Below are 25,490 nucleotides of genomic sequence, written 5' to 3'. Positions count from 1 at the left end.
GAAAAATCCCACTCCTACACAGTAGAGATCCCTAGATGTAAGAACGTCTTCTACGCTAATAGTTTCTTCCCTAGAACTGCTAGACTTTAGAAACCACTTCTGGGCTCCTGTTTCCCTAACTGCACTGTCACGTAGAAGTTCAAGTGTAATGTAAACAAACATTTTGCTGCTCAACTCCCTACACAGTATCCCTGCAACTTATGTCCCTGATAGTAACACTCTACATAAAAGTGGCATTATGTCTTGCTTTAGATGAAAATGTAAAAAAAAAAAATGAATTTATGCAGAAAACAGATTGTTGTGAAATAATAATTTTATCATTTAGAAATCCATTCTTTATATTTTTGTAACTATTCTCTACTTTCAGCTTACAATTCAATGAACAAAACCAAAACTTAATGGAATTTAATTTGAAAGAAATAGTACGGCCTGTATTCTGCATGAATACAAAATAAAATGTTAAGATATTTAACGTAAAACAATAAAATTCAAGTGCAACATTAGTTGCAAAGTAATTGGAATTTTTATTACCAAAATTGGGATGACTTTTTTTTCCCTCCAAGTTGTGTTGGTTTCAGCTACCAAAATTCTATTGTGAAAAATGAGTTACGTCCCTTTAATCGGTGACTTTTTACACAAAAATTGATTTCCAAGTCTAAAATTAAAATGTTTTAGTTTATTTGCTTAAGATTTAACATGTATCTTCCCCATCGTTGGTTTTTATTTTTTCATTTAGAAAAAAAGAAAGTAGGAATATTTGACTTTCCATGTAATTCCCACTAATTCTTTGCTCATACATTGGAGGTAAAATTCTTCATTCAAAAACCTTCGTCGCTTACAGTGGACGATATAGATTTATAGTAACCTTCCCCTCCATTTCCTCATCCGAAAAATGTACAAATGACAAAAAAAGAAAAAAAAATGACAAATCGTTGAAAACTCTATTGTTTTTAGAGTTTTATTGTACACCTTCCATCATCATTGCTTTTTACCAAAATTTCTTCCTTGTTCAAAAAATATGTAAAGTATTTAATACAAATCGTTACATTTTGATCGATTTTTTATTTTTATAAGAAGTGATAGAAGGAGACAATTTTGCTGTATGTTTTTTGGGGTGATCTGATTCTGTCAATTTCATTTCTTGTTAGTTAAATGTTTTTTTTTTGTTTATCATCCCCACTGAAAAAAATCCATACAAAAAAACAATTCTGGTTAAAAATCACAAGTATATTAAATATCTTGAGTAAATAAAAAAAGAACAAGATGAAATTTGTTTCGATGAGTTTATTTCTTTATTTTAACGTTTTTACAATAGAATCAGAAAAAATTAACTTTTTAACAATAGCAAGAGAATTTAAACTTTTTAACAAAAACATAATAAACTTTTAACTTATTTACAACAGCATAATAAAACTTTTCACTTATTTACAACAGCATAATAAAACTTTAACTTATTTACATAAAGAATTTTTAAATTAACTCCAAGATGTCTTTTGGGTCCTTTCTTAACAGAAGTTCAGAAAAAGTTTCGGTTGACTAATGTAGATGCCCGTTTTACAAATGAAAAATCAACGAATCCGAGTTACATGGAAAAGAAATGGGAAAGTTTGTGCTTATATTTTGACCAGACATTTTATGACTAGAATCTTTGGTGGCGGCAGATGTAGGCAATGTTTAAGGTTTCCTTGGAGACTTGAAAAATGGACGTGTCCACGAATTTGATGCTTGATGCGTTCCAGGCATTAGATCTGAAAGATTATAAGCAAAAGAAAAATTGGTATTTTTAAGTAATATAATGAATAAACAGAATGGGAAAGTAGAGAAAGAGAAGGAAATAAAATATCTAAAAAGAAAGAAAGATAGATAGATAGATAGATAGATAGAGAGAGAGAGCAGGAGAGAGAGAGAAAGAGAGCGAGAGAAAGAAAGAGAGAGAGAAAGACAGAGAGAAACCAAGAAAAACAAAAAGAGAGAGAGAAAAAGAAGATGGAACTAGAAAAGGAGAGAATAACTATGCAAAAAAAGAAAAAATAAAGAAACTAGTATGAAAGACAGAAAAGGCACACACAGGAGAGAGAGATGAAGAAATTACCCGCAAGAGAGAAAATAGAAGATAAAATAACAGAAAAGAGAAACCGAGACAATTTCGAGAGCGTGATAGAAATTTGTGAAGAATGGATTGAATCTCACCTGTTGAAAAAGGAAATCTGGATGGGAAAATCTGTGATGAAAAATAGAAAGAGATTTCAGTTGAATTTTATGATGCATGAAATAAATACTCGTTTATTATAATTATAGAATGACAAATGGATCAAAACCCAGTACGAATTTGTGGGAAAAGCGGCATTTCTTTAATGAGTATAACTTGGCATGTCTTCTCATAATTTTTTTATAAATAAAAACAAGAAACAATAAGCAAAAGACACAAAAATTCATTTTTTTTTTCAAATGTAAAAACTAAAAAAAAGAAAAGAAAACTTACTGAACATGAAGATGGATTTTCAGATGAAACGTTGACAGTGTTTTTACTTTGACCAAAGAAATTGAATTAACCAGGAGGTGTGGGATTGGCAGATGGTAATACTGTAGAATTTGTACTTTGATCAAACGTTGTATGACAAGGAAGTGTAGTAGTTTCAGATGTAGGAAATGTAGATGTTTTGCTTGAAGTTTTGAGAATTGAACGTGGCCACTTTTTTGATAGGTGAGTTCCAGGCGATTCCATTGCAACTGAAATAATTTTACCAAAAGAAAAATTGGCATTTCTTTAATGAGTATAACAAGAGTAAGAGTGAAATGAGCGAAAGAGTAAGATATAGATAGATAGATAGATAGATAGATAGATAGAGAGATAAAGAGAGAGAGTGAGATAGATAGATAGATAGATAGATAGATAGATAGAGAGGGAGAGAGAGATAGATTGAGAGAGAGAGAGAGAGGGGGAGAGGGAGAGAGATTGTCAAAAGAAAGAGAAACTAGCAGGAAAGAATAAAGAGAGAAAATATCGATATAAAGAGACAGAAACGATTAGAAAACATGAGAGAAACGGATGAAAGAGATAAATTGATTAGAGAAAGTTGTAAATCTCACCTGTTGAAGGAGGCATTCTGGATTGGAACATCTGTGTTAAAAAATAGAAAGAGATTTCATTGTAAATTTTACAAATTGTAAAAAAGTATGGATGGCGAGATTCATACTAATAACATTAAATCAACTTCTCAGCATCAATCGTTTATCCATCTATCTATCTATCTATCTATCTATCTATATATATATATATATATATATATATATATATATATATATATATATATATATATATATATATGTATATATATATATATATACATACATCTCTCTCTCTCTCTCTCTATATATATATATATATATATATATATATATATACATCTCTCTATCTCTCTATCTCTCTCTCTCTCTCTCTCTCTCTCTCTCTCTCTATATATATATATATATATATATATATATATATATATATATATATATATATATATATACACAAACGAAGGGGCGTTCTAAAACAAATGCCTAATATTTTTTATTCTGCCCGAATGGTTTAGAAATGATTGCAAATCTCTCAAGTAATTTTTAAAAACTGTTTTCTCCCTGTGTTTTAAATCATTTAATGTTGTTGTTGAGTAAAATTCAAATGCATTTTTTTTATGCATTTAAAAACCATTTCTTCAGCGATTATTCAAAGGATTTAGTTTTGTCTGATTATTAATAAATTATTAATAAATTATTAATTGGCTGGTTATTAATTAACTATTAATTGGCTGGTTATTAATTAACTATTAATTGGCTGGTTATTAATTATTTATTAATTGGCTGGTTATGAATTACTTATTAATCGTGCCTGTTTATTAATTAATTATTAATTGTCTGTTTATTAATAAATTATTAGTTGTCTGCTTATTCATTAATTATGAATTGTCAGCTTATTAATTAATTATTAATTGGCTGGTTATTAATTAATTATGTATTGGCTGCTTATTAATTAATTATTACTTGGCTGCTTATTAATTAATTATTAATTGGCTGGTTATTAATTAATTATTAATTGTCTGCTTATTAATTAATTATTAATTGTCAGCTTATTAATTAATTATTAATTGGCTGGTTATTGATTAATTATGAATTGGCTGCTTATTAATTAATTATTACTTGGCTGGTTATCAATTAATTATGAATTGGCTGGTTAATGATTATTTATTAATTGTCTGCTGTTTTATTAATTATTAATTATCTGTTTATTAATTAATTATTAATTGTTTGCTGTTTTATTAATTATTAATTGTCTTCTTATTAATTATTAATTGTCTGCTGTTTTATTAATTATTAATTGTCTGCTTATTAATTAATTATTAATTGGCTGGTTATTAATTAATTATTAATTGGCTGCTTATTAATTAGTTATTATTGGCTGGTTATCAATTAATTATTAATTGGCTGCTTATTAATTAGTTATTAATTGGCTGCTTATTAATTAGTTATTAATTGGCTGCTTATTAATTATTTATTAATTGGAGGCTTATTAATTATTTATTAATTGGCTGGTTATTAATTAATTATTAGTTGTTTGCTTATTCATTAATTATTAAGTGGCTGGTTATTAATTAATTATTAATTGTCTGCTGTTTTATTAATTATTAATTGTCTGCTCATTAATTAATTATTTATTGTCTGCTCATTAATTGATTATTAATTGGCTGGTTATTAATTAAGTAAGAAGGTTACTGTGTTACTGATGTCTACACAGAATGTAGTCAATAAAATGCAGATTCCTATGCAAAACAAATCAAATTAGCAAAACTAATATCCATAAGAAAATCATACAAGCAAAAATGTGTTTAGAAAAAGAGGAAAACTTACCAAAGTTGAACTTGGAGATGCAACATGATGAGCGTTTGTAATCGGGAAGTTCAACAGATTATGGGATGCAGTGGCTAAAGCTGGCACTCCTGTATCAGTTGGATTTGAAGAACTGGAAGGTAAACATGTGAACGATGTTGTTGTTGGAGACATGTCAGTGTATTCCTCGGGAAAAATAGAATTTAAATTAAAGCTAACTGATTTTTTCTTGGACTTCTTTGACACATTAGAAGTTTTCTTTTGTACAAGTGTCTTTTTCTTAGGCTTCTCTGGCAAAGTAGAATTTGTCTTTACTTGAACTGATTCTTCCTTAACTATCTCCGACAAAACGGGTTTTGTCTCATATTGAACTGACATTTTCTTTGGCATTTCTGACAAAATCGCTGTTTTCTCAAGTTGAATAGACTTTTTCTTGGGACTCTCTGACAAAATAGACTTTATATCAGTTTGAGATAACGTATTCTCATGCATATTTGGCAAAATAATTTGTTTCTTCTTTCGAATTGCTTTTTTTATTGTTCTCACAGGGGAAATAGAAGTTTTCTCGATATTAGTTGACGTTTCCTGTAGCTTCTCTGGTCCAAAAGAGTTTGCCTCAAGTTGAGCTGTCTCTTCAATTGGTTTCTCTGACAAAGTAGCTTTTGTCTCAAGCTGAGCTGCCATTTTCTTTGGCACCTCTGACAAAATAGATTTTGTCTCAGTTTGAGATAACGTTTTCTCAGATATTTTTGGCAATATAATTTTTTTCTTCTTTCGAATTGCTTTTTTTATTGTTCTCACAGGGGAAATAGAAGTTTTCTCGATATTAGTTGACGTTTCCTGTAGCTTCTCTGGTCCAAAAGAGTTTGCCTCAAGTTGAGCTGTCTCTTCAATGGGCTTCTCTGACAAAGTAGCTTTTGTCTCAAGCTGAGCTGCCATTTTCTTTGGCACCTCTGACAAAATAGATTTTGTCTCAGCTTGAGATAACGTTTTCTCAGATATTTTTGGCAAAATAATTTTTTTCTTCTTTCGAATTGCTTTTTGTATTGTTCTCACAGGGGAAATAGAAGTTTTCTCGATATTAGTTGACGTTTCCTGTAGCTTCTCTGGTCCAAAAGAGTTTGCCTCAAGTTGAGCTGTCTCTTCAATTGGTTTCTCTGACAAAGTAGCTTTTGTCTCAAGCTGAGCTGCCATTTTCTTTGGCACCTCTGACAAAATAGATTTTGTCTCAGTTTGAGATAACGTTTTCTCAGATATTTTTGGCAATATAATTTTTTTCTTCTTTCGAATTGCTTTTTTTATTGTTCTCACAGGGGAAATAGAAGTTTTCTCGATATTAGTTGACGTTTCCTGTAGCTTCTCTGGTCCAAAAGAGTTTGCCTCAAGTTGAGCTGTCTCTTCAATGGGCTTCTCTGACAAAGTAGCTTTTGTCTCAAGCTGAGCTGCCATTTTCTTTGGCACCTCTGACAAAATAGATTTTGTCTCAGCTTGAGATAACGTTTTCTCAGATATTTTTGGCAAAATAATTTTTTTCTTCTTTCGAATTGCTTTTTGTATTGTTCTCACAGGGGAAATAGAAGTTTTCTCGATATTAGTTGACGTTTCCTGTAGCTTCTCTGGTCCAAAAGAGTTTGCCTCAAGTTGAGCTGTCTCTTCAATTGGTTTCTCTGACAAAGTAGCTTTTGTCTCAAGCTGAGCTGCCATTTTCTTTGGCACCTCTGACAAAATAGATTTTGTCTCAGTTTGAGATAACGTTTTCTCAGATATTTTTGGCAATATAATTTTTTTCTTCTTTCGAATTGCTTTTTTTATTGTTCTCACAGGGGAAATAGAAGTTTTCTCGATATTAGTTGACGTTTCCTGTAGCTTCTCTGGTCCAAAAGAGTTTGCCTCAAGTTGAGCTGTCTCTTCAATGGGCTTCTCTGACAAAGTAGCTTTTGTCTCAAGCTGAGCTGCCATTTTCTTTGGCACCTCTGACAAAATAGATTTTGTCTCAGCTTGAGATAACGTTTTCTCAGATATTTTTGGCAATATAATTTTTTTCTTCTTTCGAATTGCTTTTTTTATTGTTCTCACAGGGGAAATAGAAGTTTTCTCGATATTAGTTGACGTTTCCTGTAGCTTCTCTGGTCCAAAAGAGTTTGCCTCAAGTTGAGCTGTCTCTTCAATGGGCTTCTCTGACAAAGTAGCTTTTGTCTCAAGCTGAGCTGCCATTTTCTTTGGCACCTCTGACAAAATAGATTTTGTCTCAGCTTGAGATAACGTTTTCTCAGATATTTTTGGCAAAATAATTTTTTTCTTCTTTCGAATTGCTTTTTGTATTGTTCTCACAGGGGAAATAGAAGTTTTCTCGATATTAGTTGACGTTTCCTGTAGCTTCTCTGGTCCAAAAGAGTTTGCCTCAAGTTGAGCTGTCTCTTCAATTGGTTTCTCTGACAAAGTAGCTTTTGTCTCAAGCTGAGCTGCCATTTTCTTTGGCACCTCTGACAAAATAGATTTTGTCTCAGTTTGAGATAACGTTTTCTCAGATATTTTTGGCAATATAATTTTTTTCTTCTTTCGAATTGCTTTTTTTATTGTTCTCACAGGGGAAATAGAAGTTTTCTCGATATTAGTTGACGTTTCCTGTAGCTTCTCTGGTCCAAAAGAGTTTGCCTCAAGTTGAGCTGTCTCTTCAATGGGCTTCTCTGACAAAGTAGCTTTTGTCTCAAGCTGAGCTGCCATTTTCTTTGGCACCTCTGACAAAATAGATTTTGTCTCAGCTTGAGATAACGTTTTCTCAGATATTTTTGGCAATATAATTTTTTTCTTCTTTCGAATTGCTTTTTTTATTGTTCTCACAGGGGAAATAGAAGTTTTCTCGATATTAGTTGACGTTTCCTGTAGCTTCTCTGGTCCAAAAGAGTTTGCCTCAAGTTGAGCTGTCTCTTCAATGGGCTTCTCTGACAAAGTAGCTTTTGTCTCAAGCTGAGCTGCCATTTTCTTTGGCACCTCTGACAAAATAGATTTTGTCTCAGCTTGAGATAACGTTTTCTCAGATATTTTTGGCAAAATAATTTTTTTCTTCTTTCGAATTGCTTTTTGTATTGTTCTCACAGGGGAAATAGAAGTTTTCTCGATATTAGTTGACGTTTCCTGTAGCTTCTCTGGTCCAAAAGAGTTTGCCTCAAGTTGAGCTGTCTCTTCAATTGGTTTCTCTGACAAAGTAGCTTTTGTCTCAAGCTGAGCTGCCATTTTCTTTGGCACCTCTGACAAAATAGATTTTGTCTCAGTTTGAGATAACGTTTTCTCAGATATTTTTGGCAATATAATTTTTTTCTTCTTTCGAATTGCTTTTTTTATTGTTCTCACAGGGGAAATAGAAGTTTTCTCGATATTAGTTGACGTTTCCTGTAGCTTCTCTGGTCCAAAAGAGTTTGCCTCAAGTTGAGCTGTCTCTTCAATGGGCTTCTCTGACAAAGTAGCTTTTGTCTCAAGCTGAGCTGCCATTTTCTTTGGCACCTCTGACAAAATAGATTTTGTCTCAGCTTGAGATAACGTTTTCTCAGATATTTTTGGCAATATAATTTTTTTCTTCTTTCGAATTGCTTTTTTTATTGTTCTCACAGGGGAAATAGAAGTTTTCTCGATATTAGTTGACGTTTCCTGTAGCTTCTCTGGTCCAAAAGAGTTTGCCTCAAGTTGAGCTGTCTCTTCAATGGGCTTCTCTGACAAAGTAGCTTTTGTCTCAAGCTGAGCTGCCATTTTCTTTGGCACCTCTGACAAAATAGATTTTGTCTCAGTTTGAGATAACGTTTTCTCAGATATTTTTGGCAATATAATTTTTTTCTTCTTTCGAATTGCTTTTTTTATTGTTCTCACAGGGGAAATAGAAGTTTTCTCGATATTAGTTGACGTTTCCTGTAGCTTCTCTGGTCCAAAAGAGTTTGCTTCAAGTTGAGCTGTCTCTTCAATGGGCTTCTCTGACAAAGTAGCTTTTGTCTCAAGCTGAGCTGCCATTTTCTTTGGCACCTCTGACAAAATAGATTTTGTCTCAGCTTGAGATAACGTTTTCTCAGATATTTTTGGCAATATAATTTTTTTCTTCTTTCGAATTGCTTTTTTTATTGTTCTCACAGGGGAAATAGAAGTTTTCTCGATATTAGTTGACGTTTCCTGTAGCTTCTCTGGTCCAAAAGAGTTTGCCTCAAGTTGAGCTGTCTCTTCAATGGGCTTCTCTGACAAATAAGCTTTTGTCTCAAGCTGAGCTGCCATTTTCTTTGGCACCTCTGACAAAATAGATTTTGTCTCAGCTTGAGATAACGTTTTCTCAGATATTTTTGGCAAAATAATTTTTTTCTTCTTTCGAATTGCTTTTTGTATTGTTCTCACAGGGGAAATAGAAGTTTTCTCGATATTAGTTGACGTTTCCTGTAGCTTCTCTGGTCCAAAAGAGTTTGCCTCAAGTTGAGCTGTCTCTTCAATTGGTTTCTCTGACAAAGTAGCTTTTGTCTCAAGCTGAGCTGCCATTTTCTTTGGCACCTCTGACAAAATAGATTTTGTCTCAGTTTGAGATAACGTTTTCTCAGATATTTTTGGCAATATAATTTTTTTCTTCTTTCGAATTGCTTTTTTTATTGTTCTCACAGGGGAAATAGAAGTTTTCTCGATATTAGTTGACGTTTCCTGTAGCTTCTCTGGTCCAAAAGAGTTTGCTTCAAGTTTAGCTGTCTCTTCAATGGGCTTCTCTGACAAAGTAGCTTTTGTCTCAAGCTGAGCTGCCATTTTCTTTGGCACCTCTGACAAAATAGATTTTGTCTCAGCTTGAGATAACGTTTTCTCAGATATTTTTGGCAAAATAATTTTTTTCTTCTTTCGAATTGCTTTTTGTATTGTTCTCACAGGGGAAATAGAAGTTTTCTCGATATTAGTTGACGTTTCCTGTAGCTTCTCTGGTCCAAAAGAGTTTGCTTCAAGTTGAGCTGGCTCTTCAATGGGCTTCTCTGACAAAGTAGCTTTTGTCTCAAGCTGAGCTGCCATTTTCTTTGGCACCTCTGACAAAATAGATTTTGCCTCAGTTTGAGATAACGTTTTCTCAGGTATTTTTGGCAATATAATTTTTTTCTTCTTTCGAATTGCTTTTTTTATTGTTCTCACAGGGGAAATAGAAGTTTTCTCGATATTAGTTGACGTTTCCTGTAGCTTCTCTGGTCCAAAAGAGTTTGCCTCAAGTTGAGCTGTCTCTTCAATGGGCTTCTCTGACAAAGTAGCTTTTGTCTCAAGCTGAGCTGCCATTTTCTTTGGCACCTCTGACAAAATAGATTTTGTCTCAGTTTGAGATAACGTTTTCTCAGATATTTTTGGCAAAATAATTTTTTTCTTCTTTCGAATTGCTTTTTGTATTGTTCTCACAGGGGAAATAGAAGTTTTCTCGATATTAGTTGACGTTTCCTGTAGCTTCTCTGGTCCAAAAGAGTTTGCCTCAAGTTGAGCTGTCTCTTCAATGGGCTTCTCTGACAAAGTAGCTTTTGTCTCAAGCTGAGCTGCCATTTTCTTTGGCACCTCTGACAAAATAGATTTTGTCTCAGTTTGAGATAACGTTTTCTCAGGTACTTTTGGCAATATAATTTTTTTCTTCTTTCGAATCGCTTTTTTTATTGTTCTCTCAGGGGAAATAGAAGTTTTCTCGATATTAGTTGACGTTTTCTGTTGCTTCTCTGGCACAAAAGAGTTTAACTCACGTTGAGCTGACCTTTTCCTATGCTTTTCTGACAAAATAGCTTTTGTCTCAATCTTAACCGACAATTTCTTTGGTAGCTCTGATGAAATAGATTTTGCCTCGGTTTGAGACGACATTTTCTCTGGCACTTTAGGCAAAGTAAAATTTTTATTTTTTCGAACAGCCTTTTTTATGGTTCTCTTCGAGAAAATAGAATTTTCCTCAATTTCTACCGACTTTTTCTTTGGCTTCTCTAGCAACAGAAAGTTTTTCTTGAGTTGAGTTGAATTTTTCTTGGGCATCTCTGGTAAGGTAGAATTTGTCTCAACTTCAACTGACTCGGTCCGTGGCATCTTTGAATGAAAAGAATATGTCTCACGTTGAACTGACTCTTCCTGTGGCATCCTGAGTAAATGATAGTTTGTATTAAGATGAACTGAATTTTTCTTGTGCCTCCTTGGAAAGGTATACTTTGTCTTGAGTTTAAGTGACTCCTGCTGAAAAGTAATATCAAACATTAATAAGAACTATTAATGAAATAAATTATAATCATTTATTCGGAGGATATTTAATGAAATTTGCTTATTATTGACTTGTATTTATATAGATAAATATAGATATATTTTACTGATAAATCATTTTAATCCAATTAAGATTAAACTAAGTGTTATGATTTGGAAATTTTTCATGCGGCATGAAAAATATACATTCATTTTTTGTAATTAAGAATCAAAAATTTTATTTGACAAATTGTTCAGAAATTGTAGATAAATGTGAAATAGAAATGTTGTTCAAATAAAATAAGAACAATTTACAAAATAAGTTGAAATAATAAATAGAAAAAAAACCTAAAAATTTAATTTTTATTTATAATTATTTAATTTTTTATTTAATCTAAAAAGTTTATGAAATCAATAAAGTATTTAACAAATAAATCAGTGAGAAATTTACAAAACTTTACAAAAAGACAAACGATCAAAAAGATTGAATCATAAACAAAGAAACAAAAATTATCAAACTTAAAGTTATTTAATTATCGGAAAATAAAACCCTTTATAGCTTGATAGTTTGTAAATGAAAATTATATATATATGGGGTTTTAAATGATATATATATATATATATATATATATATATATATATTATATATATATATATATATATGGGGAAGTGGTATTATCTACTGGAGAGCCATGTATTTAACAGCTGTCCTGTTTTTAAATCTCCGAAACAGCTAAATAGTAAGCAGCTGATGATCCCCGTTTTCCATTTACAAAATCTGAGTTAATGTTTTCTCTTTTCATCCGTATGTAATTAAATTCTGTTTTAAAATTGAAGACTTTTGCGAAATCGGCTTATGCAATTGCTAAGTCTATTTCTATTTAACAACTGTAGTTAATGATCTTTTTTTTTTGCATCCTTATATAAATGAATTCTCTTTTGTCATTATAATCTTTTTAAAAGTCGGATTATGTAGGTGCTTAGTCTGCGATAGGTTAATGTTAATTTCTTTTCTCCTTCCAGGAATTTAAACTGTACTCTTTATTTTTATTTTTGCATTTTTTTTATTCAAAGCTTTTATGTAATGCTTTAAAAAGTATAGGAATCGATTATTTATGAAGGTAATTACAAACCTGACACATTATGCAAAGGTGTTTTGATTGAACAAAAAATAATGAAGTTTGATAAAAGGTCACGTGTGAAAACAGTGATAATATGATTAATTACTTACAGATATTTTTTCACATCCATTCTTTGCCGACAATCCAAAGACAGTATCTGCGAATTTTCGCTTCATCTCAAATGCAATAAGATAATCATATATGGTCTCCTTTGAAGGTGGAAGCTGACAAACGAGAGAAAAAAATTCATTGCATTTCGTTCATTTCTAAAATGCTGGTCTTTTCAAAGATATAATCTTTTAAAATGTTTACAATTCTATCGATTTTCTTAAAAATCAACTGGAGGAAAATAAGAAGACACATTCCTGCGATACTTTTTAATCTATGTTGTTAAATCACAGAATTCTAAGAACCAGTTATTCTTCTCATCTCCTTATCTCGTTATGAAAACAATTACTTGATTTAATTTCAATGATTTTTTTCTTACACGTAATATACATAATAAATGCTATTTGTGTCTAATGTTCAGTAATGGTAGATTAAAATATACTGTGATAAAGATATGCTCAATATTCGATCCCACACCCAAGGAAAGTTCTTCCAAGAATAAAACTGTTTGTGAAATTTAAGCTTCCTAAAAATACAAGTTGATTTTGGATTCCAGAATTGTATTTTATTTTCTGTTAAGTTTATCCATTACTTAAAAATATTCATAAAATGTAAATAATGATCAGGATGTAGAGTTTCAAAAACCAATAATCTTTACCTTGCTTTTGTTACAATGAATGATGTTTTTTTTTTTTTAATGGTTAAAAAGAAATAATATTTCTGAAGATTACATATGCTATTAAACCTCATCTTGTATATTAATTAATTTATACTGGCCTCGCCCTTATTCGGGTGGTATTAAATGAAAGTTTAGTTTTCCTATTATTCTGATGACATAAAATACAAAGCAACATAGAAATACAAAATATGCAAACTAATGCAAAATTAAATAAAAATACGACTTTTTAGTTGAATATCTTTATCATTATAGTTTTTGTATGAAGCGAACAATACGATTGACAGATTTTCAATACGAGCATTTTTTTTAAATACATTACCAGTGAAACATATCACTGTAATTCGAAACAAAATTAAATCTAATGAATATTTCAAATGTATTTCGGGATTTATTATTTCAATGCAACTAAAAAACTTAAGATTTGCAAATCTTTCATGAAGAATTGAAAAATAATTTTTTTATTTTTTTACTTAAAAACCATGAATTTTATTACATGACAAATTGAACAGAAATTATAGATTCATGAGTAATAGAAATGTTGTTCAAATCAAAAGAGAATTTATTGAACTTACTGTGAATTGTAGAAGGGTATTGGTGAAATCTCTGAAAACTGAATATTTCTGAAAAAAAAGGTTGAACAAAATAATTGGTTTCTTGAACAAATTGAATAATAACTGTGCATATATATATATATGTGTGTATATATATATATATATATATATATATATATGTGTGTATATATATATATATATATATATATATATATATATGTATGTATATATATTCCAAGTTGAAAATATTTGAAATATTAGAAAGATTTAGAATCATTGAATTTCAGCAAGGGTCGTTGATAGTGCTCAATCAAAAAAGAGCAAATTTGTAATTTTTATTTTCTTTATGTAAATACAGTCATATCTTGCTATGATGTGCAGACCGTTTTGATTATTATTGATCCCATCAGGCCAGAAAAAAATTTGAAAATTTAAAAAAATTGAAAAACTTTTTTTTAAAGACATGGCAAAATATTTCCTCCTTTAAAATTAAAAAAGTTTTTCTTGCTTGATGAGATCAGTAATGATTGAAACGATCTGCAAATTGTAACATGATATGACTATATTTACATAAAGAAAACAGAAATTAAATCTATATAGTCGCTGTATCACAACTCACCAATGCGGCTAGACAAGCAACTACCTGAAGCCAAGAACGAAACTCGACCGCCCAAACAACAGTCGGTGCTTCAAACTATTATGATATTTCGCTACTGCTATGAGAGTAGTGAATTGACAATGTTTTGACATTGTCCAAATGCTTAAGCGAATTAGCAGTGTTTAAAATTGGACTTATTTTATAACTTAGAAATATAAAGAACAATTTACAAAATAAGTTGGAATAATAAAACTGGAAAAACTAATAAATTATTCATGAAAGCTAATAAATCTAAAAAGTTATAAAATCAATTATTTAACAAATTATCAGTGAGGAATTTACAAAATTTGACAAAAAGACAAACAATCAGATAGATTGAATCATAAACAAAGAAACAAGAATGATAAAACATAAAGACAATCACACACACACACACACACACACACACACACACACACACACACACACACACACACACACACACACACACACACACACACACACACATATTTATCTGAAAATGAAACTTGGATAATATTTATTAATTTACGTCTCCTATCTATTAATGTATTTCACAAAAATCAGATCATTTGAATTCTTACAAAAGCTTCTATCCCCATTTTATCTCCTTTGCATAAAAACAAATATAACCCATATTAGACTCATTATGCCCCGCCCTTGTGTTTCAAATTTCATAATGATCAGTTAATTATTTTAAAAATAAATAAGGTACATGTAAATATATAAACATATCCACACACACCTAATTTTATGCATGTGTGTAAATACTATTGAAAGATATCTTGTTTTAATAGAACATGGTGGTGTGACAAAAGGTTAAGTTAATCTACTCGAAAAAAGATGATGATGTGATCAGTTACTTACATGCGTTTGAGGACGTTCTTCCTTTGTCACAAAACGAACACATTCTTGTGGAGATCGGCGGTTATTACTAATTCCGGAAAAATGATCATATATAGGCATCACTGACATTGGATCACTTGACTCATCCTGGAAAACGGAAGAAATAATCATTGCAATTATTCCAATTTTTACCGGATTTTTATGTAGATAATTATTGAAAATATATTTTTAGTTAATAATAAAGACAATGAAAAGAAGTCTCATTTAAACATTTAATAAACAACTTTATTTGTATTAATTTATTTTTATTTCGGACTATTATTCTCATCTTTATTAGTTGTTGTTTTTTTTATCTTTTATTGGTTTTTGTTTATTCACAACGTTTCGGCCAACTAGTCCTCTGGCCTTCGTCAAAATGTGGTGAGACGACAACAACTACGGATGGCAGTGATGGCTGAGAATGCAGTTAGGGGATTCGAAGTTCCTATCCTCGCGGTTAACACCTGACGAAGGCCAGAGCAATAGTTGGCCGAAACGTTGTGAATAAACAAAAACCAATAAAAGATCAAAAAACAACAACTAATAAAGATGAGAATAATAGTCCGAAATAAAAATAAATTAATATAAAATGCTCATCTCAAAAATGAATTCCAATTAAGGAATATTATATATATAAACTTTATTTGTCACGTACATCAAGTCTGTTGCCAAGGTCGCTGGAAAGATGGTGGGATCCTTCTACCGCTCCAGAAGATATCTCACTACTGATGCAATTCTCTATCTATATAAAAGCCAAGTACGTCCAAGGATGGAATACTGTTGCCATATCTGGGCAGGAGCTGCTAAAAACAGCCTATCCTGCCTTGACAGAGTACAAAATAGACTTCGTGGCTTAGTGGGGGATGCCCTTTTCTCTACCCTGCAACCTCTCTCCCACAGAAGAGACGTTGCGAGTCTATCCTTGTTTTATCGTTATTTCCATGGCAGGTGCTCGTCTGAACTCCAATCTCTGGTCCCCCGTCGCCAATCTTTCACGAAAAACACCCGTCTAGCTGAATCCACTGTGAAAAATTTCCCCCACTCTATATCTGTGCCTAAATCAAAACGCGGATTCCATGAGCAAAGCTACTTTCTTAGAACTGCACGCCTGTGGAAATCTGTTCCGTCTGCCTGCTTCCCACTGGACTACAACTTGGATGTCTCCAAGTCCAATGTTAACAAATTCCTAATGAACCGCCCCTTTAAGTAAACACTCCATCAAATCTCCACACTAATGTAATGTACTTGCAATAACCCTTATCCCTGAGTGGCTTCCGGGCCTTGATAAGTGGTGATCACTGTGTAAAAAAAAAAATAAGAGAGTTCATTATTCGTGCTCGCTTGTAGTAGTCATGACAAGAGTTCGTTGAAAAAGAGAGAAAAGTGTGAGTTGTATGTTCTTTAGCATGACAAAGAATGTTTGAAAAGTGTTCAATGTGTTTAAAGATAGAATTAATATCATGCCAGCTGGTTGAAGAAGAGAACAGTTCAGTTCCGTTTACATGTTTAAAGGAAGCCTATTAAAAGAGAAAGAAAGGGCAACGTCTTCAGAGTGTTGCCGTGTTGCCGTGCGTTAGTGTGAGTTCTTTAGCATGACAAAGAATGTTCGTTTGGGTAGTCCTGTAGAATGATGCAGTTCGTGTGGGTACAGCACGTGGAAAGAAATGGTAGTTAGGAGAGAGTCATAGCTTGCTTGTAGTACTCACGTTCAGCCTGGGGCCGAAGCCCCAGTCGATGTGTGCTTTTGGGCAAAGCAGTGAGAAAGAGAATTAATGGTTACTGATTTTGCCTTTTATATACTCTGTCACGTGATCGAGAGCTGACTTGTGATTGGACAAGCCAGGGAGAAATGGATTTCAAATCTCAAAGTCGTGAGAAGTAGTCTCTGCCTGTGATGTAGTGGGTGTCAGCTGCTACATGTTCATCTATCTTAATCCCTTCCCCATCTAATTGAAACAAAACTGCATGTTTGTATTGAAGTGAGTTTAGGGTTTTAGAATTTCTAGACTACCTGTGACCCGTTGGGTCAGTATGTTATATTAGCTATGGAATTCATGTATGAGCGTGACATGTTTGACGTAAAGAAAATAGTTTCTTTTTGACATAACAGAAACATTTCTATGAAAGTATATTAAAATAAAAACTCATGGCCGGATCACTCAAACATGAAAAAAAAAAGTCCTCACTATTCGTGTAGTTACCTATTTTTCCGAATAATCGCTCAAAAATCGAAAATTAAACAGGATTTTCCTACGAATCGAATGCAGACGAAAGTCATTTAGCAGCAAAAACGCACATGAACGTACCGAGGATAAATATAAAAATGAAAAACCCATATTGGAATCCTTCAACCAAGTTATACAAACTTAAAATATAAAAAAAAAAAAAAAATTAATAAAACCTGAAACAAAAAAATAAAACCTAAATAAATAAAATAAAAAAAAACTAATATTGAAACAGATTATTAAATGTGTCAAAAAATCACCGTTCTCACACAACTATTTTGTATGTAGAAATGTAAACAAAAAATAAAAACAGAAGGAAGGAAGGAAGGAAGGAAGGAAAAGAGATGGATAGAGAGTAGTAGTAGTAGTAGTAGTAGTAGTAGTAGTAGTCTTGCTTTACTACAATTGTTTTTATGTTTGTCAACGGGTTAAAGTTGTTTAGTAGTAAGAAAGTAACGACAGTATAGTTGTAATAAAGAATAGTTGCAAAACACCCCACTCTTCCCATGTTAAATAATAATTTCGAAATAATAACGTTAATATTTCAGTGCACAGGTCAAAATCTGCAAAAGAAGCGATTTGTGTTTATTTGTTTATGTTGTTATAGGTTAATGTTTATGCGCGCATGCGCAACCAGATGTCATAAACCAGAAAGTGGGTTTCATCCCTCGTTACAAGCTTATTTAAGTTTATAATTATATAGATTAGTTACCAACACAATATATGTTTAATTAGTATAAAAAAAACACAGGAGATTAAAAATAGATAAATTTTGAAAATTAATTTCATTGACTTATATCTTTAAATATTACATGACATTAACTCATAAAATTCTAATTATTTTTAATATCATTTAGTTGTCTACGCGTTGTAAAAAGAATATTACATAGAAAAGAGTTAAATAACGTATCTAAAAATTTAAATTATATTTGCAAAATATTTTCACAGAGCAAAAGAAATGGTTGATCTATTGACTGCTATGAATAAAATCATTTTCTTTCATTCATTTTTTTTTTCGTTTTTTCTTTCTTTCTTTCTTAGTATCATCATTTTACATTAGTTCTTCATTTGAATTTCAAGGTGATAATAATATTCAAATAAAGATATTTTACTTAATAACATTTTATGATTATAATAATATTCAAATAAAGATATTTTACTTAATAACATTTTATGATTATAATAATATTCAAATAAAGATATTTTACTTAATAACATTTTATGATTATAATAATATTCAAATAAAGATATTTTACTTAATAACATTTTATGATTATAATAATATTCAAATAAAGATATTTTACTTAATAACATTTTATGATTATAATAATATTCAAATAAAGATATTTTACTTAATAACATTTTATGATTATAATAATATTCAAATAAAGATATTTTACTTAATAACATTTTATGATTATAATAATATTCAAATAAAGATATTTTACTTAATAACATTTTATGATTATAATAATATTCAAATAAAGATATTTTACTTAATAACATTTTATGATTATAATAATATTCAAATAAAGATATTTTACTTAATAACATTTTATGATTATAATAATATTCAAATAAAGATATTTTACTTAATAACATTTTATGATTATAATAATATTCAAATAAAGATATTTTACTTAATAACATTTTATGATTATAATAATATTCAAATAAAGATATTTTACTTAATATTTAATATTTATAATAATGAATACTTGTATTTTATGAACAAGGGGGAGACAATTTAAATAGATAATTACATAGAAGAATGCTATATTCTCTTATTTTTATAAACATTATACATGTCTATTTAATCAAAATCTTTTATAATGTAATAAATAAAAAAGTGGGGGTTTATCCGGTTAAAGATTAAATGGAAATCTACAATAATCGTATTTCTGAACTTGTCTGTTTGAATCAGGAAAAAGAAAATGTATGAAAATCTGTCAATATTACAAAACATCTTATACCACAGAGTTATCCCGCTTGTTTTCTTTCTAATACTGTGTAAAACACCATTTCTATTTACAAACGAAGGATTTCATTAAATGTTTGTCTCGTGTTTTAATAAACTGACTTAGAAAACAAAGATTGTGTTCCTTCTTTTCTATATTCTTTTTTATGGCCAACTGACATTATACAAAAACTTTAAGCCTTGTACTAAATATATTTTTGTCAGTTATGTTAATAATGAATTTTGCTAAAAGAGAACTAATTTAACTGCTTAAATGAATCGATTATTTATGGGAAAAACTTATTGCAGTTAATAGATAATTCCTCATTCCAACTTATCAAGTGGGAATTCATCAAAAAGAACGAGTAAATCTGCTTACCATGAAATATTTCACAAGTAAATCATTCTTTCTGTTCATTGATTCAGATTGATGAAATTCAGCTGAAAATTTAAAACAAACATTTCTTTATTTAAAACAGAAAATAATGAAGGAGAAAAGCTTCATATGTACATTTTGAATAATAGGGCTGGAGTTATCACATATACAAAAAACGATATTGAAATGGATCCACAATGATAATTAAATTATAATAAAATATATTAATAAAAAAGAATATCGTAACCGTCATTCATTGATAGTTACATGAGATGACATCATTCAATTTACACCCAGTGAAATATTAAATGTTATAAATTATCAATATATATATTTAGATATATGTGTTTTTTTCTTCAGTCAAAAGCAAGTTTATATTCATATTATCATAAAATATTATTTATTGGAAAGAATGCAGACTGCTTTAAATGAAAGATAAAAACACAAGAACGGAGAATACATATTGAATATTTTGTATGAAAATTAAAATAAAAGAAAAATTATTTACCATTATTCATAGAAACGTTGGGATCAACAGATAATCCTGATTCAGCTGCGTCCGGGTTGTCCTGCACTTCATGAGTAAGTAAGACATGATCAGTGTTTGCAGGATGCGGATGTACTGATTCACCATCACTTGCATTGGATTCAGGGTTCTAAGAAAATGAAACAAGATCATATTTTTATAAAAAGATCAAAGTGAATGTAGAAAAGAAACAACTTGGCGTTGGTGTACTAATCAGATGTGAGGAATCTAATGGACCTAACACCTCCCACCACCACCATCCGAACTGAATTGTTTTATATCTGTTTCTTCTTCCTTACATTATTATTATTTATTATTTATTATTTATTTTTTTTTTTATTATTATTATTATTATTATTATTATTATTATTATTATTATTATTATTATTAATAATAATTATTATTATTATTATTATTATTATTATTATTATTATTATTATTATTATCATTATCATTATCATTATCATTATTATTATTATTATTATTATTTCAGAGTTGACTCAACTTTTGGATGATTTTAGTTGAATTTTTTTCTTGAACATCAGGTCTATTCCTTTTGACAAGACATTGAAAGTATACCTTAACACTCTCATTGTTCCTAACAGGCAAGCCTTTTGCAAAATTGGAAAAGAAATTGACTCATTGACATGATTAAATAATTTATGGTGACTTTTTGTTATCATCCCAAATGTTACAATCAAACTTGCGATAATATTTCAATAGTTTTTATAAATATCAAAATTATAGAAGATTTTGTGTTGTAGTAGTAGTAGTAGTAGTAGTTATGGAACTCCAAAAAAGGGGAGGGGACGAGGAAGAAACTTAGCAAACATTATACTTACAACTATCTGGAAGTTTTTGAACCAGACGCCATCACATGAACAGAACTGAAAGAGACGATTGGAAAACAATTTGTGAGAAAAATAAGAAAATAAACAAACAAATAAAAGTGTATTTGTTATACATCAGATGTAAGGTAGGGGATGTGCTGGAAAATTGAAGCAGTCTCTTGGGGTTCATCTCTACAAATGGCTAGCTTCCACCCAATATATTAAACACAAAAACAAATAAAAGAAATGAATATAAATTTTGTAAATGTCTTACCAAAGAATTCGCATCTTCTTGAACACAATTCTCTCCTGTCGGCTGGCTTTCCATGAAATCTACCCACCATGTTGAAACAAAGAAGGCTTTTAGTGCATCAGTAAATTTCTTTAGAATTGTCTGGAGGAAAAAAAAAAAAATGCCAAGTTTGAATTTATTGAACTGGGAAAATATGCTTCCCACGGAAATAATAAAAGTCCTTTTTGATGAGATGATGATGATCATGATGATGATCATCATCATAATTACCATTGTTGTCGGCGGCGGCGTCATCGTCCACCTCCTTCTCCTCCGCCTCCTCCTCCGTCTCCTCCTCCTCATCCGTCTCCTCCTCCTCCTCCTCCTCCTCCTAATCATCATCATCATCATCATCATCATCATCATCATCATCATCATCATCATCATCATCATCATCATCATCATCAACAACAACAACAGTAGCAGCAACACGTGCCCTAAATTCTGACTCTTCTTCATCATGGTAGGGCCAGTGTCAATGTGGTAGCGTAAGATTTAAACAACACCAAACCTACAACCTGGCTAATAGGACTCTGGTTAAAATCCAGGAGGAGTCGACATTAGAACCTGTCTTCCTCTAGTTGTGTCAATAATGATGCTGCAAATCATTAGAGAAAGTGTCTTCATTGATTCTACACCATTCCTGTGCTTTTTTCTGAGCAAAATCTTCCACGACATACAACTGCTACGTTTGGCCAAGATCAAAGTGTACTATCTGTTCTTCAGATGCTGCACTTCCATTTCGTGTTCTCTTTTGGTGGAGAAGTAGTCCTTCACGACTGAGACGATTTTTTATTTTTGTACCTTTTCTCCATGTTAAAAAACGATCCTGGTGTCTAACTCTGTCCCGTGGGGAGGCATTGTAAATAGGTACAACTGCTATGCCCTGCTTCTCTATGTGTCATGCAATTCTGGTGTTATGCGAACAAGAGTTCCTTCCAAATGTTAGACCATCGTTGGGAGTTTTATATGTTTCAAAGGATTTTTTAATAAACCTGCAATATTGCAGATTAATGAATAAGTTGTGACTAACGAGAATACCTTCATTTAAATGAGATAATCCTGGGACAAAATCTTCATAGAAATTTATGCAGGAGTTTAACTAAATTAACTACAACAGCAACAGCATAAAAATTGATTGAAAAATTTATTATGATGATGATGATGATGATGATGATGATCATCATCATCATCATCATCATCATCATCATCACCATCACCACCACCACCACCACCACCATCACCACCACCACCACCACCACCACCACCACCACCATCATCATCATGAATTTAGAAAGATTCCTTTTCATTTCAATCGATTGAAAAATTTATTAAATTAATTTTGCACTTTGAACGATTATAATATTGTTAAATATGTTGTTCACACGTTTTGAACGGTTTTCCAGTATTATGTTCAAAATATAAGAATAATGTAAGAAAGTTCGATTTTGTTTCATTTTTTGATGAACAAATAAAACAACTCGTAATGATCTCCCTTCTCTCAAGTTCCTAAATTTCTTGCACAAATGTTTAGAAAAAATGATGCTTATGTCCCATCAACTCCCTCTATCCCAGAAAAAAGGTAAAAAAAAAAAATAATTTTCTGCTTCATTGACCTTTGCAAGAAACACAGACACAAAAAAATCGAAGATGAAATTAAACAGGTGATGGAGCATTGTATCCGCTTTTTTTATTTTTTTACTTTGGCCATTGAATCCGTGTTTAGATTTGGGCACAAATAGAGAGTGGGGGGGATCGTATATAGTAGTTATAGTTAGTCGAGTGTATTTTTTGAAAGTTTGGTAAGAAGGATACCATAGATTGGAGTTCAATCGAGCACTTGCCATGAAAATAATGATAGAACAGAGACAGGCTTACAATGTCTCTTCTATGAGAAAACGGTTGCAGGGAAGAGAAAAGGGCATCACTTACTAGGTTTCAAAGCCAGTTTTGAATTCTATCAAGGCTGGATAGGGCACGCCGAGCGGCTTCTGTCCAGATGTGGCTTCTGTGCAAAATTTTATTCTCCTTTCTTGATATTGCGACTGAATCAATCTTGTTTTTATTTTTTGTCTAATTGAATTTAACTTTTATTTCCTTTTTTGCCATCATCTAATAACATTTTGTAAATATGCCTTCTCCCAATATATCGACATCCATCCTCCATTTGCAAGCTTCTTTCCGCACACAAAAAATATGTTAACTAAATTTATTCACCACTAACTCTAAATCTCAATGACAAAATGTCATGTACCACTTGGACTTAGGGTTTGTGAAAAAAATATTTGATAAACCTTAATTGATATGTATTTTTCAGTGTAAAGTAAAAAAGGACCCACTGCCTTTCAATAGTCTCCTTTGCACAAATATAAAGCTTGATCGGTTACAGTTTGGCAATTAAGAACGTGATTTCAAATCTATGTTGTCCACTTATCTCTAGATAGATAGATACTTATATTGACAGATAGATAGACAGATATATAGATTGATAGATAGATAAACGGATATATAGATACATACAAAGATAATTCAAAAACATATAGATAGATAAATAACAGATGAATTAATGCGTGCGCCGACCACTATCCTACAATTTCTAAAACATGTTACTATTTATCGTATGTAATGTGTTTCTTCTTGTTCGATTTGTAGGAGCGGGTCTAACGGTGAACTAGAAAACACTCATCCACACAACACTTAATTATATGATACCGTAAATTCCTATGACATACTCATTAATTAGAGTTCCTGTTGTTCATAGAAAAACGCTTTAACTGTGCCTTAGATTCCACGAACACAGCTTCTTTCTTAGAAGTGCATGCCAGTGGAACCCTCTTCCATCTGCCTCTTTCCTACCTGACTACAACTAAGACGTCTTCAAGTCCAACATAAACAAATTCGTGACGAACCGCCCCTTTAGGTAAGACACTTTATAACATCTCCAATACTAACGATTACTACGATACTATCCAATTGATTACCGTACACGCAATAACCCTTATCCCGAGTGGCTTCCGGGCCTTGATAAGTGTTGACATTCATATTTATTTACCAATGTATTTTTTTAAAATAATTTGTTAATTTAATGTTTTGGTTTGTTTTTTTTACTTTGTCTTTTAACACAAAACTTATCTTTTGTATATTTTTAAAAAAGCAATGAATTTAACACCTTCTAACAAAGTGACTGATAAAATATAACATAGAAAATAATCTCATCAGAAAATTATGCAATCTCAATTTGATAATAAAATTATTTTACTGCAAATAAGTAAATTTATTTGATTTAGAAAATTCTTGTTACATAATTGTAAAAAAAAGAAAATATAAGAAAAGAATGTAACTCTTCTTGGGTTTGCTTACCTTTAGTCTCTCATAGGGTTTCGACGAAGTAAGAGTTCGCCTGGAATTGATTTTTCCTGTGTTGGCCATTTCAAAACGACCACGGACACTTCGGATAAATCTGCCTAACAAAATTAAAAAAAAAACAACTACTAATCTGCAAGTTTTAAGCCACTAAATATTGCGATAATAAAACCTTTATATATATATAGGCATGTACATCTATGATTATATATCCTTAGTATATACTTTGTGGATCTTGCTTATTTTCGTGCACACTGGATGACAGATGAACGATAAATGGGCAGAACCAATAAAAAAACAAATGGATGACGTCATAAAGAGGACATCTCCAAAACCAGTATCTCCGTTTATGACGAAAGTTAACCTCTATGACGTCATAAGGCATCTTTGCCATCATTAGTAGAAAGGATGACGTCGAAAAGGGAAACTACCCCTTCTGTTAAAATGGTATAAAGGCGATTTATTGCAGATTGCCTGAGGTGCCCCTATCAAGGAAAGGCGATGGGTCTGTTCATGACTCTCAGAACTTGTTTATACAAGTGTCCATCATCCGTTTAATGTCTTGAATAATCGTGAAGTATTAAGACCAAGATATTCGTGAATATTGAATAATCGTGAAGTATTAAGACCAAGATATTCAAGATATTCTTCAAATAAATAACAACAAAAATGGGAAATCAAAGGGGTATAATTCTTAATAACAGCAACAAATTACAGAGTAACTTTCCTTATACTGTCTTTTGCTTTAAATCAAATATATTCTTTTAATAAACAACGGGCACGGAGACCCGAAATTGCCTGGAATTGATCAATGAATGTTTTACACTCCTATATTTTTAGTGCCATCAAAATCAGTGAAATCGTTCATTTTACAATCAAATCGATTGATTGCCT

General features: G+C 31.1%; 2 protein-coding genes across 2 annotated transcripts; both read right to left on the bottom strand.

Annotated features, from left to right (window-relative positions):
* Positions 1-1,269: 1,269 nt before the first annotated feature.
* LOC145278308 (uncharacterized) lies at positions 1,270-5,652 on the bottom strand. The gene is made up of 5 exons (XM_080130599.1): positions 4,891-5,652; positions 3,091-3,121; positions 2,483-2,730; positions 2,191-2,221; positions 1,270-1,748 (listed from the first exon to the last, which is right to left on the bottom strand). The coding sequence occupies exons 1-3, from the start codon at positions 5,551-5,553 to the stop codon at positions 2,549-2,551; spliced, it is 876 nt and encodes a 291-aa protein (XP_079986725.1). The 5' UTR covers positions 5,554-5,652; the 3' UTR covers positions 1,270-1,748; positions 2,191-2,221; positions 2,483-2,548.
* A 3,868-nt stretch (positions 5,653-9,520) lies between these two features.
* On the bottom strand, positions 9,521-24,855 carry LOC145278135 (uncharacterized). Its single transcript, XM_080130416.1, has 10 exons — positions 24,594-24,855; positions 21,216-21,335; positions 20,954-20,998; positions 20,094-20,241; positions 19,589-19,650; positions 15,010-15,135; positions 13,548-13,595; positions 12,299-12,412; positions 10,040-11,064; positions 9,521-9,545 (listed from the first exon to the last, which is right to left on the bottom strand). Exons 1-10 carry the CDS (start codon positions 24,660-24,662, stop codon positions 9,521-9,523), a joined length of 1,782 nt encoding a protein of 593 aa, XP_079986542.1. The 5' UTR covers positions 24,663-24,855.
* Between the last annotated feature and the right edge of the window lie 635 nt (positions 24,856-25,490).

This window comes from Euprymna scolopes, chromosome 6, assembly GCF_053919585.1.
Source record: "Euprymna scolopes isolate OS-2025 chromosome 6, ASM5391958v1, whole genome shotgun sequence".
NCBI lineage: Eukaryota > Metazoa > Mollusca > Cephalopoda > Sepiida > Sepiolidae > Euprymna > Euprymna scolopes.
Note: the sequence above shows the minus strand (reverse complement) of the source record. Positions and strands in the feature narration are given on the sequence as shown.